The sequence below is a fragment of the Centroberyx affinis genome, unplaced genomic scaffold (assembly GCF_046629955.1).
Source record: "Centroberyx affinis isolate AG114_WGS23_722 - 3 ecotype Tasmania unplaced genomic scaffold, CSIRO-AGI_Caff_v1 ptg000657l_1, whole genome shotgun sequence".
Taxonomy (NCBI): domain Eukaryota; kingdom Metazoa; phylum Chordata; class Actinopteri; order Beryciformes; family Berycidae; genus Centroberyx; species Centroberyx affinis.
The window spans coordinates 480,015-495,777 of record NW_027279283.1 but is presented as its reverse complement, the minus strand read 5'-3'; the positions used below and the strand labels follow the sequence as shown (position 1 = coordinate 495,777).

General features: G+C 39.5%; 1 protein-coding gene across 1 annotated transcript; it reads left to right on the top strand.

Annotated features, from left to right (window-relative positions):
• The first annotated feature begins 3,087 nt into the window (after positions 1–3,087).
• On the top strand, positions 3,088–15,523 carry LOC139643826 (mucin-15). The gene is made up of 4 exons (XM_071519100.1): positions 3,088–3,165; positions 7,668–8,525; positions 11,546–11,716; positions 13,413–15,523. The coding sequence occupies exons 2-4, from the start codon at positions 7,688–7,690 to the stop codon at positions 13,532–13,534; spliced, it is 1,131 nt and encodes a 376-aa protein (XP_071375201.1). The 5' UTR covers positions 3,088–3,165; positions 7,668–7,687; the 3' UTR covers positions 13,535–15,523.
• Positions 15,524–15,763: the final 240 nt, after the last annotated feature.

Genomic DNA, 15,763 nt, shown 5'->3' with positions numbered 1-15,763 from the left:
GAAGATATCTTGATCACTAAACTACAATGTGGCCTGTTTCTCATCCTGTCTGTGTCTATAATCATGCACAATCTTAAATGTTCGCATCCTAAATGTATGCGTGCACTACTCAGATCCCTGAAACAGCTTGCCCATGTCCACATACTGGATTTAATATTTCCTCACTGTCCTAAAACCTCTGCGGATATCTCAGAGATAGAGATACCTTTGTGAGCATATCTTAATATTGCTGAATTATTAATCATGAATTAGGAAATCATTTCTCAGGCCCAAAAGAGCATATCTAACACAAGTCATACCAATTTATGCAAAAGGGAGACTTCACACTCATTTAATGCCATTTCAACTATATTTTTCACATAGTAATTTCTTGGTATCTGGTATTTCAGTACAGATAATCTATCAGAGTTTCATTTAGTGCATGTAGTGATTATGCGTGTGCTGTGTGTGCTGTTCTCCGGCCCGTCGCACACTTCATTTTGCCATTCGGCATCAAACAGAATTCATTCAAACAGAATGAATGAATGCAAGAAAGAATGAATGGATGGATGGTTGAATGAATAGTTTATTCTTTATTAAGATCCCCATTAGATGGCGCCTCAGCAGCCGCTAGTCTTTCGGGGGTCCAAATTAATACACGAATGAATGAACGAAAACGGTGGGAATTATTTCTCCACCATCATTTTAGTGTCTCGCAAAAACAAACAGTGAACTGCATAATCATTTGTACGCTTATCTTTACCTTCAACTTGGTACTGACGTCAAATGATGGCTCTCTAACATTGTATTGATCGCTTTACTGATTCAGTTCTTCTGATTCACTGCTCAACCCTTCAAATGCAGACAAGGCTGGCCATCATACTTAAATAAAACATGTGCCAAAGTCTCAACTACTCAACTAATGCTGACTATTAAATTAGATATTTGAAATCATTTGAAAAATAAAACCTTCATTTTGGAAACAGTATTGGTATTCTTCTTCTTAAATTTTCTTTTTTAAATCAATTTTGCTCCCAGGGATTTAAAGCACAACAGACTCCCTGCGAGTCTTTGATGAAGACAAGGTTGAGTTCTTCCTGTTTCAGTGTTTTAGAATAAAAAAAATTCAATAATCAGCTCTTTGTCTTCTCTCGGTTGAACCGATGTATTCTCCTTTATGAGTTTTTGCACATCGGTAACGCTTTGCTGTTTGAATGCTGAGAGCTCCAACTCTAGTCTAGCTGGATGTGCCCCCTCAGTTCAGGTCCAGAGGAGAAGATGAAGCCTACTTAATGGAAAAGTGGATAATAGAGAGGGCTGGTGTGTCTGCAAAAAACACACCTTCCTGACAGTTACAGAAGTGGTGATTGCAAGGGTGAGTATCATTTTGATAGATTTTGCCTAATATAAATACACACATCGCAATAAACACAGCATTCCATCACTATCACAAATGATGTAAATTGTACATGAGCACTGCATGAAAGTTAACATAAGACTTGAATCAGTATTCATGAATGTGCCTTGTAGCTGTTATCAAACTCTTTGTCAAGCAGTACAAATTATTAATCAGGTTTCAAAGTACCCCGTCTTTTTTTTTTGCTTTTCCGTACCTTTTGTTTACTATTTTGCACAAAAGTTTGATGCAAGATTTATACATTTTTATTATTCCCATCCCCCTGGTGTGGCTAGATATCCGCTACATGATCGCATTAGCTTCAACACATTGGCGAGCCACGTGAGGTGCAATCAACAAGCTGTTTGTGGGGAACTTGGAACAGTGCGCCACTGTTCAGCAACCGTGAATGAACATTTCATGCCAGTATCTGCAGCTGACCTCGTAACAATGATACCTTCGCTGCAGTATTTTAAATGTCAATAGATCGAGTTTACAAACGGAGCAGCACCATATGTTCTCCGCACACTAGGGCCCATTTGCAAATACACGTGAATGTTTTTGGTTATTATGCAATAATATGCATAAAATTGTTTTTGATGGAATTAAGGAAAACCTCAAGCTAGCTCAAGACTGATCTTCTTAGTCGTTCAACAGCTTGAAGCCCAAAGAAATATCATTAATAAACATGTAAAATATCATTAATGGACATATGTTCTCAACATTGTTGTGTGCTTGTGTGTGTATGAGTGTGTTATGTATCACCTTACTGAACTCCTAACTCCTATTGTTTTTGTGTGTTGTTTTGAATTGTATTTTATTTATTGTATCGTGTCACATTGTAACCAACCTGTGAAGCCAAAGGCAAATTTCCACTGCGGTGGACAATAAAGTTCTATTCTATTCTATTCTATTCTATTTTGTTGGTTTGTGTGTGTGTGTGTGTGTGTGTGTTTATGTCAGCTGGAAAACGGAATGCTCACATGCATGTATGTTCAATTTTGTTGTGAATGGGCTTCAGTTTTGAAACATATGAAGCACTTTTTAGGTCCATTCGAAAAACTAAGGACGACCACTCCTTAAGTTATTCTTACCTCGTCATCACAAGCTATGAGTGCCACTTCAGCCGGCTCACTGGTCCACTCTAATGAATTCAGCGTCACATGGCTCACTTGACGGCAGAATAATACAAATACAATACTGACTCATGACGCACGGCACCTGTGAGTTCACATAGCCACACGTCACCGGTAGCCTGATATAGACCAGAGACAAAGGCATGGATGAAATCTGAGCTTGCCTGCCTCTTTTCTGTTGCTATGACGACAGCAGCCATTCCAATGCCACAACGAAAAAAGCTCTGAGGACCTGTGGCCAGAGGCTCCGCCCACTAGGGGAATTCACAGATCTAACCTGGCAACCTGGAAACGTGGCAACCACAACAGAATCAAGTCATTTACATAGGGAAATGGCATTGCATGGCGTAACAAATTAACATCCCCCAAAACCCACAGCCTGATCCTCTTTTCCTCGTCCACTAAATCATATTCATCCTCGTCCAGTGTGGCCTTTAACAGTGAAGAATTGGATGGAAGTCAGGTTGTGCTGCTATTGCTGGCAGGTGTAGAAGCAGGTTGAGCAGGTTCCTAGTTGTTCCCTGAATGCCACGCTGTGGCCCTCCTCCCTCTCTCCCCGGGCCTATTGTTGATTCACTCTCATACGTTAGCTGCTTAGTGAAGAGATTTCATTGCCTGTACACCTGTTCTCATCTGGTTTAGCCCAAGAATAAGGTGAGTATTAACTGTGCTAGGCTTTCTGTTTTGTTTCCCGTCTTAGGAAGTGTCTGTATATTGGATGGATGAATTTTGTGTAAATCCTTTTGCCTAAATGCTTAAAAAGTAATCAGATTTGAATTCTTTATATTTTCTCTTAGGAAAACAAATTAGAGCAAAAGAGGAATGATAGTGTAAAGGATCAGTGTCATATTTGGCAACATGAACAAGTTAAAGCTAAAAAAAATGTGTTACCATTTACATTTTTTTTTTTAGCTTTACCTCGTTCATGTTGTTCAAAATGTAAATGACAACACCTGGCAATTACTTTCTCACCAATTTACAAAAGATAGCTTCTATGAAAGATTGGAAATAGATTGTCACAGTCAGAATTGCTTTTATTGTCTATGTGAATGTAAAAGGACTTTGTCATTTGGTGCCGACACATCACAACAACATAGTTACACATTACAGAGTGAAACATATAGCACAAGGATGTACAGAAGCTCACATAAAGTGCGCCTAGACAGCGCAAGACATACAGTTATCATACAGGTATATACACTCAATGTTAATGTAAATTCAAATGTTAGTAGTATTGTCAAGTAGAGCAGAAGTCCTGTGTATCATAGACTAGCATGAGATATTCTACTGAGGTTGTAAGATGCAGTAAACAGTGCAACAACATAATTATCAATATCAATGACAATAATACTATGGTTATCGGGTTGATAAATAGCACCGGACTGGACTGAACTTTGAATGAGTAGGGCGATTTATAGCAGGAATGTCAAGCTACTCAGAGTCTGTGTGTGGGTTCAGACAGCGTTCAGTGCATTCAGGGTTCAGAGTGTGTGTGTGTGTGTGTGTGTGACTTATGAGGGCTGATTGAGGACAGAAACAGCCGTTGAGAGAAGCTGTTGAGGTGATGGGTTGTGCGGGCTCTGACACACCGGCACCCTCTTCCAGTGGGAGAGCAGTTTTGAACTGGCGGGTGTGTGAGTGGGCAGGGTCGGAGGCGAGCCGCCCTGCCCGTTCCCTTCGGTCGATGCGGAGCCTCGCCGGTGGGAAGCTGACAGCCAACTATCCTCTCAGCAGGGCCGGCGGTGTGCTGCTGCATTTACGTAGAGCGGGGGGGAGACAGGAGTTGCACCACATGTTGATGCACAATGCGATGGAGGATGTGAGGGTATTGTTTTGTACCGGGAAAGGCTGTGAGGCGTTGTGCTTGCTTAGTTGAGGCAGGAAAAACATCCACTCATGAGCTTACTTCCTTAAGTTGTCATACGTTGTTATCCAAGGTCTGAAATGAACACTTACCAAGCAGCAAATACTGGTAAGATTTGTCTTTGTCCCAAATCAATAAGGGTCACCTGATACAGTGGCTGGTAACTTTCTCAGACGATAACATTTGAATGCCTCGGTTATACAAGGTCTTTTGTCTCTCACTATTCTCAAACTTTGTCCCTGCTGACCACTGTACACTCTGCCTGACCACATCAAAGCTCTGATTGGCTGCCTGTTACACTGGCTCTACATTTGCCAAACATTACTTGAGGATTAATATCAACAGAGTGTGTGTTAGGAGCAGGCAAAATTTGAATTGTGTTAAATTTCATGAGAAATCATAAGCTAACAAACTTGATCCATTGTATACGTGACTGAACAAGTTTTAAATTAACACAGTACCTCATTCTACACCCAAAACAGCATTGGAAGCAGGACATATTTCTATGAAAAACGTATATTGCCTATTTTAAATCTTTGTAGTTAACCAGCCATTGGCATATGAACCAAAAAATGAATTTCTGACACTGTTATTATTATCCTATTTGAGGGTGTTGGAGGTGGTAATTCCCAAATTTATTTATTTTCACTCATCTGAGGGCATTAAGCTCAAGATTGTTGACACTGCACCATGACCAGCTGGGCCACTTCCCTAGTAGATGGACTCATCATTTTCCTTGATGATGCTCATTAGTATGGTATCATCAGCAAACCTGCACAGCTTGACCAACCATGTGCTCAAACTGCAAGCAACATGATCAACAAGTCACCAGTAGTCTATTCACTTCCTGTAGAGCTGAGTGACCAGGGAAACTCGGCCGACGAGTGGACGGTCAAAGAGCTTGTTGTCTGAGAAAAGTTGACCGTGGCTGAACTTTTCGACAGCTAATCCGATTTGCGAACTTCCTCGTTTTCCTACTGTTGTGATTTAATTTCATGGACAATAGTTCTGCCTGGAAAATGCAAAATGGGTGAGAAGTTGATTACAGCTTCAAAGCTTCCCAGTTCTCTAGTTTGAAAGACTACAGGAATAAAAACGATGCTTGGAGAATCCATGGAGCATCCATCACTGTGGTCGATTATAAGCTTGAAAATAATCGTTTACTGTTTATATTCAATTAATGCTACCTAATTAGCGCTGTGCCAGCAAGCTACGTTAACTTGTTGAAACAATGTAATATTATGACAAGCCATACCAAGAAATACCTGATTTGCCTGCCTGTAGCTGCAGGCCGCTACATAGATGCAATCAGAGGCTCTCGCATCGCACACAATCTGTCACAGTATGCCCAGTAAGGGATAACTGGAGCTGCAGTCATTTGTGTACAGGAGTGGAGCAGAGGGGAGAGCACATAGCTCACGAGGCACCTGTGCACATTCACGCACACTGTTTCCCACCTGTCAGAAAGTCACTGATCCCATTGGAAATTGTGTCGGGGCTGCGTCGGACTGTGATAGCTTGCTGTGTAAGGGTGCAGGGATGATTGCATTGAATGCTGAGCTGAAGACCACCAACAGGATCCTAATGTAGCAGCCAGGGATGTTGTTTTGCAGGACATAGGCCCATGTTCGCTGCACTGTCAACTGAGCTGTTCACTCTGTAGGCAAACACGAGTGAGTCGGTGAGAGATTTGAGACGGGACAGGACCAGTTGTTCAAGGATCTTCATTACGACTGGTGTCCTGTAGTCATTAAGGCAGCTGAGCTCGTTCCTCTGAGGAATGGGAACAATGGCGGATATCTTGATGCAGATGGGGTCTTTGCATGTGGTCAGGGAGGGTTTGTAAGATTGTGGTGAACACACACACACACACACACACACACACACACACACACACCTCCTTCCTGATGGTCTATCTCCTAAGCAGGCTGTAAACAGACTCCTCAGCAATTTCATTACACATAATTAAAGTAGTAGTTTAACATAAATTTGAAGTAGCTTGGTGGTCGTTAAACTAAATTCAATTATAGCGTTTTTCAATTCAATTTAAGTGTTTTTAATTACTTTTTTGTCATTATGAGGTATAGTTAACTACAGCAACTAGCTACCATCTATTTTGGGTGTAAAAGAAAAGCAGGGAATTGCTTCTTCTTTTTTTTTACCCAAAATTTGCTGACTCTAGTTTCTGTCAGGCATCTGTCAGAGTGTGGGCGTTATAAACACTGTGAACATTACTCGCTCTTTATTTCAAATAAAATAAAAGTTTTGTTATCATCCTTATCAGTGGTATTTTTGCAGGCATGTGATTTTGTATTATATGGCATTGCAGATGTAGATATGCTATTTTTTTTTACAAAGTAGTTTGTGCTTCTTTTTCAAAGTAACTTTAGTTGAGAAAAATATATTTTCTCTTGAGGGCAGCTTGGCTGTGGTTCACTTTCTTCCAGTGTGAAGTAAGTGGTAGCTTGTAAAACTATACTTCCAAAGTAGCTTTTCCAACACTGCTCCTCAGTCACTGAGAGAAGGTGTGTGTGTGTGTGTGTGTGGATGAGGCGGGGTCAGGGTGCAACAGTAGGCAGAGAGTGGAGGAGGGCAAGCACTCACTTGGGTAATGGTGTTAAAGCCACAATCTTTGTTTAAGTCATTATGGATAGAGAAGAGGATTGGCATAGAAATGCAAAATAAAGGTTCTGTAACTTTCCCCTCCTATCGCAACTGAAAGCACTATTTATCTATTTCAGCTTGATATTTGCAAACATTAGAAAAACTTTCATAGCTTTAAATACATTTAAAACTGTTTTGATCTTTTTGTAAAAAGATCAAAAACACTGGTTGTGGACGTAGTATAAAAGACAATCACATTTTTCATTTGCTATTGGCTCAAAATTACATAAAGAGGGCTTGTAGTTTTATTCCATATAATTATATTATGAAACTGTTACCATGGGCCTAGTGTTGCTGTGTCTCCGCATCAGTGTCACCTAGACAAATTATGTACATCTATTGTCCTTGGCAAATGAAGAGATTCTGCTAATGCATTTGCTACATCTCAACTTAGTTAGTTGCCTTGAGCTTATTTCAGGTTATTTTAACATACTATATACAGTATGTAACACAGGACTCCATTAGGATAATATGTTGTTTAGTGAGCTCATACACATCCAGGTTGCTGTCACATTTGTTACATTGTGAATCTGGACCTGTACCCAATGTTTGGCTCTTTGAAACAGGCAATTCATTAGATTTATCTCAAGAAATGAAATCATGTTTTATGTTCTTTCTTGCTTTTCAGAGCAAGACGAACGGGGGGAAATGGAACTGTATTTAAAAATCACAGCAGGCTTCCTTCTGCTTGTCCAAGCTTTTCACATGGCACTGCTCCTGGAATCAACTGACTCTCCAGGGCGCACAATTGATAAAAGTTGGCTCCGTGAACCAGTCAGAAATAGGGTTGGAAGCCAAAACACTGCAGTTGAAGATGAGGATATAGATGGGGCTGGCATGGTATCAAGCGATGATAATGTTGCTAGGATTCCATACGGCTCCATGTCAATCGCTAGTGGAGAAGACGGGGACATGGCTGATCAACACAAGGATGCTAATGAAACCTCTAATGATGTGACCATTGTCACTGCCACCATGATTCCCATTTTTCCCAACAATACAACCAAGCAACCTGAATTGCCAGAAACTGCAGTTTCTGGCAATTCTACTGCTCCAACAACAGCTCCCTCACGGGCAGGCCAAGTCAATGTAACAGGAGCAAAAGAGGAAAATAAGGATTCAACAACGGCTCTTCAAAACTCATCCCTCGCTCATCCAGTCACACAAAATTCCACCAGCTTTCCAGACCTCACTAACAACACTGATTTACACGAGACGACCTTAGCACCAGAAAGCAACGATACACAAGAATCCACTCCAGAGACAGATACGTGGCCGACCAATAACGCAGAAAATACCACCAATGTTACAGCCACAGAAGTACCAGAGATAAACGAGGCTTCTGCCACACCTTCATCTACAATGGACTTCCCCTCTGAGACTACAGAAATGATCCCTGCGACTATGACTACCATTGCTCCTAGCACAGCTGAAGAGGCTAACATGACAGACAAAGGTGCAGCCTCAGGGGGCAACTCAGAAAGAGGTACGGCTGCAGTTTCAGGTGTCACAGTATCTGGTGCACATATTGTGTCCGGGGAACTGCTGGAAACTGCTGTGTGTGTTTGTGTGAAATTTCATGACCTCCTTACCGGCTTCTGTTATAGCGGTTTGGTTTGATAACATTACCAATGAATGCATCAGCAATAAGGTTAAATAACGCGAAAAGCTGTTGAAGCCTAGTTTGAATGTAACATTACACCCATCGCTCAAAGACACTTCCGTTACATCACTGTTGCTTATTTTAAACATTGCTTTATTCTGCTCTTTCCCTGACCCACATTTGCCTGCATCTATTTTCCCATTGCCGGAGCACAAACGCCCCTTCTTTCAATGGACAAGGTTGGATTGGATTTCAGGTGCTATCGATGTGCCCGTAATGAGTGAAGGGGTCTATTACAGCCACCTTCTCAGCAGGACAATGAAACCCTGTTTTAGTCAAACACCCTGAAAGAGGCGGTCAGGGACTGAGGTCAAAGCTGCTTCTGCTGCCGCGGTGCAGGGGCGTGAGACTACGCTATGGTGTCTACCACAAGATCAGGCCGATAGGACTTGAAAAGGCTGCTTGTGATATGCGGTGCAAGTGTCTGTAGCTTATTTGTTATATATTATGTAATCTGTCCGTCTATCTCTGTGACTATCTCTGTATCTATATCTGTATCTCTCTATCAGATTCAGATTGAGGTTCAGAGAAAGCTTTATCGGCATGAATCAAGTTGTACTGAGTGTTACCAAAGCATAGTACAATAGTACAGGATAAAATAAGATACAATACAGATGAATACAATACATTAAAGAACAGGCAAATTCAGTAATTGTAGGAACTCTACATACAATCTATCTGTCTGTCTGATTCAGATTCAGAGAAAGCTTAACTGCCATGAATCAAGTATTATTGAGTTTTGCCAAAGCATATTACAACAGTACAGGATAAATGAGGGTACAATACATATGAATATAGTACAATAAAGAATAAGCAAAGTCAGTAATTATAGTAGGAACTCTACTATCTATCTATCTATCTATCTATCTATCTATCCTTCCTTCCTTTGTTTAACTGGTCTATGAAGTCTATGAAGCTTATTTACAGCTTGGAAAGGTACATTCCCTGTGGAGAATATGCGGACTAGCTCACTATTAAGAACCTGGCAAGAAGAAAAGGCCTTGTGAGGGGCGGCATGGTGTTAGGATTAAAAGAAAACTCGCTTTACATGGACAGATGTGACAGCGGGATGTAACACTAACAGATGAGGGCAATAAACTGTAGAAAAACAGTATGGGGAACAGCAGACATTACAGAAAGGCAAAACACCTTCACAGTTTACCATGACAGGCACAGCTTGTGTGTAACACTGAACAAAAACCCAGTGGATTGTGCTCAGGTGAACATGGGGTGTGTTAGTGCCGGCTCACATTCGTCTAGCTATATTTGTATGCGTTTTGCTAAATCATACAATACATGTCCATGAGGAAAGCATGGGAGTGATGGCACTCCATAAAACGTATTAAAGAAATATAAGAAGTATAGGTAACACTTTATAATAACCATCATTAATAAATGGTAAATTGATAGTTAATTAAACTTTAGTTAATAGTTATTTTACTGTTAACAAACAATGAAATGATCATTACTAATTATTAGTAATGCTATAATTTATGTTATTTTATCATTCGTTTGTGTAATATAAAATCATTTGTTTATAAATTATATATTGTATCATAGCTTTTTACCCTTTTTACCGTCTCTTATCAGCTACGATACAATATATAATTTATAAACAAATGATTTTATATTACACAAACTAATGATAAAATAACATAAATTATAGCATTACTAATAATTAGTAAACATTATTAATGATCATTTCATTGTTTGTTAACAGTAAATAACTATTAACTAAAGTTTAATTAACTATCAATTTACCATTTATTAATGATGGTTATTATAAAGTGTTACCGAAGTATAAGACTTAACCTCAATTAATCAGGCTAACACATCTCAGCAAATAAGCCTTCATCAGAGCATCATACATAGGATATTTAACCAAGTTTTTATAATCTGTAAAGTCTGTGAAAAAAAACTGTGTAGGCGGTGCTTTGCAATAAAAAAGACAATTATGCATTCTGACAACAGCCAGATATCAGCAGCAACATCAGTAAGAAGCATACATAAGCTTTTGGCAGAGCACCCAACTATGTTCTCTACAAGTTTTTGCAAAATTTACATAAAAAAATATTTTAACAATTCCACTTTGCAATGTAAATGGTGTAAACTTTGATAGTAAACATTGATAACACTGAAAGTAAACATTGAATGTTGTTGAATGTTGCTCAGCATGTTGGTATTTGGCTCATCCCTTCCACAGCACCTCACCTTAAGTCTATCGTGATAGCAGGTTTTAGTGTAAGGACGCCCTTTGAGATGACACACACATTTCAACTTTGACTCCGCCTCCATGTGTGTATTTCACATGTGTCAATATGTGATACCACAGATGTTAATTTAGTATGTATGCAGGCAATTTGATTTGCTCTATGCCAGATTTATTTGTAAGGAAGGGGAATATATCAGTCATCCAGCAGAAAACGAATAAGTCACGTCACTCAAAGCTTGCACATTAAGCTGAATGTAGCATCATACAACAGGAGCTAATGTTGAAATATTAGTTATCTTGCCGTGCATGTTCTTTGAATACTACATTTAACCCCATTTAGTTGATGAATACAATCTGCTGTGCAAAAACATTCAAATGTCTCCATGAAATTATCATGTCTTTTGGCATGTTAATTGCATTAATTATCCCAGTGTAAATTAGACAAACAAAACTGTACAGCTGTCTAATTGAGTTGTATCTACAGAGAGAGCACCCACTGTAAACATAATTTCCAAAACACATTGCACTGATAATTATCTGGAAATTAACCTTTACAGAGAGAGAGCAGTTGATATCAATAAATTTGTTGTTGACAAATTATTTATTAGTCTTTGTTTCCCCCCCGCTAAAGGTTTTGCATCAGATCTCCAGAGTAATAAAAGGAATGAAGCGTGGGGTGCCATCCTGGGAACGGCAGTGGCTGTGGCTTGTGTGGGACTGGTGGTGTACGTCATTCTGAAGAAGAAAAACCAGAAGGACTTCTCCCACAGGAAGCTGGTGGAGGAGTTCTCCTCAGACCCAGGTAAATGACTTCCTACTAACACACCTGGCTATCAAGTGCATAATGAAGATCTTTGTGCACATTTTAAAGGAAAATTCCACCCTCAGACACTGTGAGATATATCAAATCTGTGATGTCCAATGCATTCCAGGAGTTGTTTTGTGATTAAGTGTTGTATTTTACATTTTTGGTGCAGCCACTTTGCCTCAATCTGTCTCGTCTACGTCTACTTCAGCTTTCCTACATTTTTCAAATTGACTTTTAACAAGAGAACGGGCGTGAACGCGTTGCATTCAATATGTGTAGGTGGAGAGAGCAAGCGATGACACAGTAAAAACAAGAAAGCGTGTTTTTCCAGTCGAGAAAAAGTGAGACACGCCCTTTAACCAAAACACACCATGTCTTGTGGCTGAAGCATTCTGGTATTGAGGCTACTGTCAGTGGATAAATTGGTATCTCTGCCTCTTCTACGATTGATTTCTCCCTGTATGATTGATGAATCTTCAAAGAAGCCCTTGCTCTTTGATTCTGACTGACACCAAAACCTGCCGTTTACCATTGATGTTTTAGATAGTTGAAAACATTTCTCCTTTAAAACTGCATCCACTGTAGCTTAGCTGGAAATGTCTCAATGAGGTGTCATGCTGCCTATGTTAGTCTATGGCTAGTTAAACATGGGAATAAGAAAAATACACCACCAAACAACAAAATGGACCCAGAAATGCAAAGTACATCTCCAAGAGCTGTGTTTTAAAGTGTTTTAGGGTGGATTTTCCAAGTCCAAGTCCAAGATTATAGTCAAGCAGTTACCTTGCATTCAAGTGATGTCGAATCGTACTTTTCTCTGAGTTTGGAGTACATCACAACTTGGCCATCCGAGTAATTCGCGTTCATGTGCTTTATGATCGAAAAACGTTTCCTCAACTGTTTACACACACTGCCAGCCTTCTAGGCCAGTGATTCTCAACCTTTTTCATATCACAGACCCTTAATTTAGTCCACATTAGGGCCACGGACCCAAATCTGAAAATATTTTTTTGTTAGATAACAATTTTGTCCAGAATTCCATGACTATCTATAGAAAACAGTGAAACTATGATCAAAACAGTCATTATTCTACATTATCTCATTGTGTTAACTTCTTGCAAATTAAATAATGGAGAAGTTTAACAATTCATCAATTTGCTGGGGACCCCCTGGAACCCCCTCAAGGTCCCCGGACAACACGTTGAGAACCACTGTTCTAGGCTAACGTTAGCAATCGAGCTAGCGATAGCCTAGCTAGCAAGCAATCTCCGGCTATTTCAGGCGGTTACGCATGCAAATACCACAGGAAATTGAATGCTGTAGCACTACAGTTATCAAGGAATATCCATGTCTTATACTTGTGGTTCATTTTCGGTTTTATTGTATGAAATTCAGCCTTGTTCGAAAGAGCGATTACGTCACAACTCGGCCAATTCATGCTGCATCTACAACCCTGATTTCTCTGACTTGATCATCTGACATAATGAGGTGTTCATGTATTTGGAAACTTGTTCAGACTGTAAATCCACCACCAACTGAATGCAGGGTCCGTCACAATGTCTACATGTCACTGACAACTATAAGAGTGGAATGGAACATACAGTATATTCCCATGTACCACAGGGGCATAATAAGGCATGTAAATGAAGAGCTGTATAGTACGTTAAATGTTGACATGTCTAATCTCTAGTTCTCAGATTAGACAACAGCGAGCCTTTGGACTTGAACTATGGTGGTTCAGCCTATTACAACCCCGCACTCCAAATGGACAACATCCAGATGACCAACATGCCAGGGAACCACAAGAATTGAGAAGACTCCAAGACCAAGTCATGCACTCCCTTGATAGAAAGTCTGCCATTATGCTTACTGACATTTGATACACAACCTATGTTTTGGAGTTATGGAAATAATACTGTCAAAACAAAAAGAGACATTTGTGGACGGTACATTACAATGGCATTCGTATATGTCTATTGTCAGCTACCACAAATGAATACTTAAGTCAGATTATGCATTGTGTTGATTAGAATTATTGTATTGAAATAGGGGTGATCGCTGAAGAAAATATATTTGAAGTACACTGCAATAACAGCCAAAACTAAGAGGGCATAACTGTCAGCCATTTAAGTATGTTGCCAAAGGGAATTAAATGAAGTTTTTCATGAAGATATGCACTCAATGAAGGATGTTTCTTTTTTTTTTTTAAATCACAATACCAGTTATAACTAAAATGCTTTAGGTACAGTATATGAAGGAATTATAATTGTAACTTTATTTGTATAGGAGTTTTTTTCACCCAAGTGCTGTAAAAGAAGACAAGCAAAACAAACATTAACAGAAAATCAGCTATAGCAAAGAGATGACGCCTGTACCAGACTGGGCTCCTGCTGATGTTGCACTCAGCAGAACAGAAATAGCATGACTATGCAACAGAAATACTGTTGTAACCAAACAAATACACAATCAGACTGCAGCCTAAATGACAACCGACACAGCCGGCCTGGTAAAGCCTACTCAGCAAAATTCAGAAGCCGGCGAGCAAACAGATTAACAATAACCATGGGAAGGCAATAAGAAGTTAAGATGAACACAGTGACAAAGGCATTTGAATTGCAATGGCAGCCGGTCCACAACTGGTAATCACAGTTTATGTAAAAGAAATGTAGAGAAGTGAAACATCATCCATGATTTGAGTTTGGGCTTGAGATTTGAGTTTGTTTATTTGCAACAATGAGAAAGGTGGTGGGCGATGGCCTTGGTACTGTTTTGTTATTTATAGACTGAGGTTTTGGTATTCAGGAAGGGAGTTGTGAATTTGGTCTTAGGTCTGTTCAATAGCATCAACTACATTATCATAATAGAGTGCTTAAATCTTCTGACCTCCAGGTGTCTAAACAGAGATTTGAGTTTCTTTTAACCACAGTATATACCTTGGAGAGTTATCTTGCATTTACCTGCTGCATACCTAGAGTAAAATTAGGACATACCTAACAACAAGCTTGCCTTTTCACCAACTAAAACCTGTTTTTTTCTTTTCTAAGTTTGGAAACTACAGGCAGCTTTGCTTTGACTTTGTGTAACAACCTTCACAAACTGACTGAGAGACTGCAATGCACAAGAATAAGAATGTCTCCCTTGTTTGATTGATACGGCATGATCATGGTTTGAAGATGCTACACAATTTATTATGATTAAAGAGGCAAGAAAAATGCAAGGATTAAATACTCAGTCTTCCTTATGTGTTATGCCTTTGTGTGACCAAATGTAACATTTTCTCATAATTGATTGATTTCCAACCCTTTATTCCTTTTCTTTACTATAAGACAAAAAAGGGCCTTGATTATAGTACATGTGAAGAAATTACATCTTGATACCTATTCCATTTCCATTCGTCATTACCTGAGTGACACAAGGGATTTAAGCCTGCACTTGATAAATATCCGCCCTGATTGTGATGGATATGATTGCCTCAGCTCAGCTTAAATAGCCAACGATAACTTAGAGATACAGTATATGACTCTTTGGTGCGATTAGATGGTTGAGTGGCACGTGTGCAAGAGAGCAGGCAATTAATAAACAGTAGGTTTGCATGCTCTCACTTCAGCCACCAGACGGTACAGATGGTAGAAATATTTTGTCCCTCAGCTGACTGAGAGACAGGGGTTTTTGTGTCGCAGTGTTAAAGAATTGCAGTGGCTAATTATGCAGGATAGATGGATAATGGGAGACTTCTACATTGGCTATGACTGTATGTAAAATATTATGGAACTGGATGCTGCCTAAATAAACAAAAAAAACAAAAAACAAATAAACATTCTTTCTCATTTTATCACTTTATGAGCAGACACTTTCACCAGATGTTTACAAAGCATCTAGATATTTCCATTCTCTACTGTTTGGATTCACAGATTTAGCAGAAAACATCAAGATATAATCCAAACAGACATCATATTTTTTATTAAACAAACACGCACATCCTCACACACACACACACACACACACACACAAAAGAAGACAAACATTTTTGCAGAAGCGAAG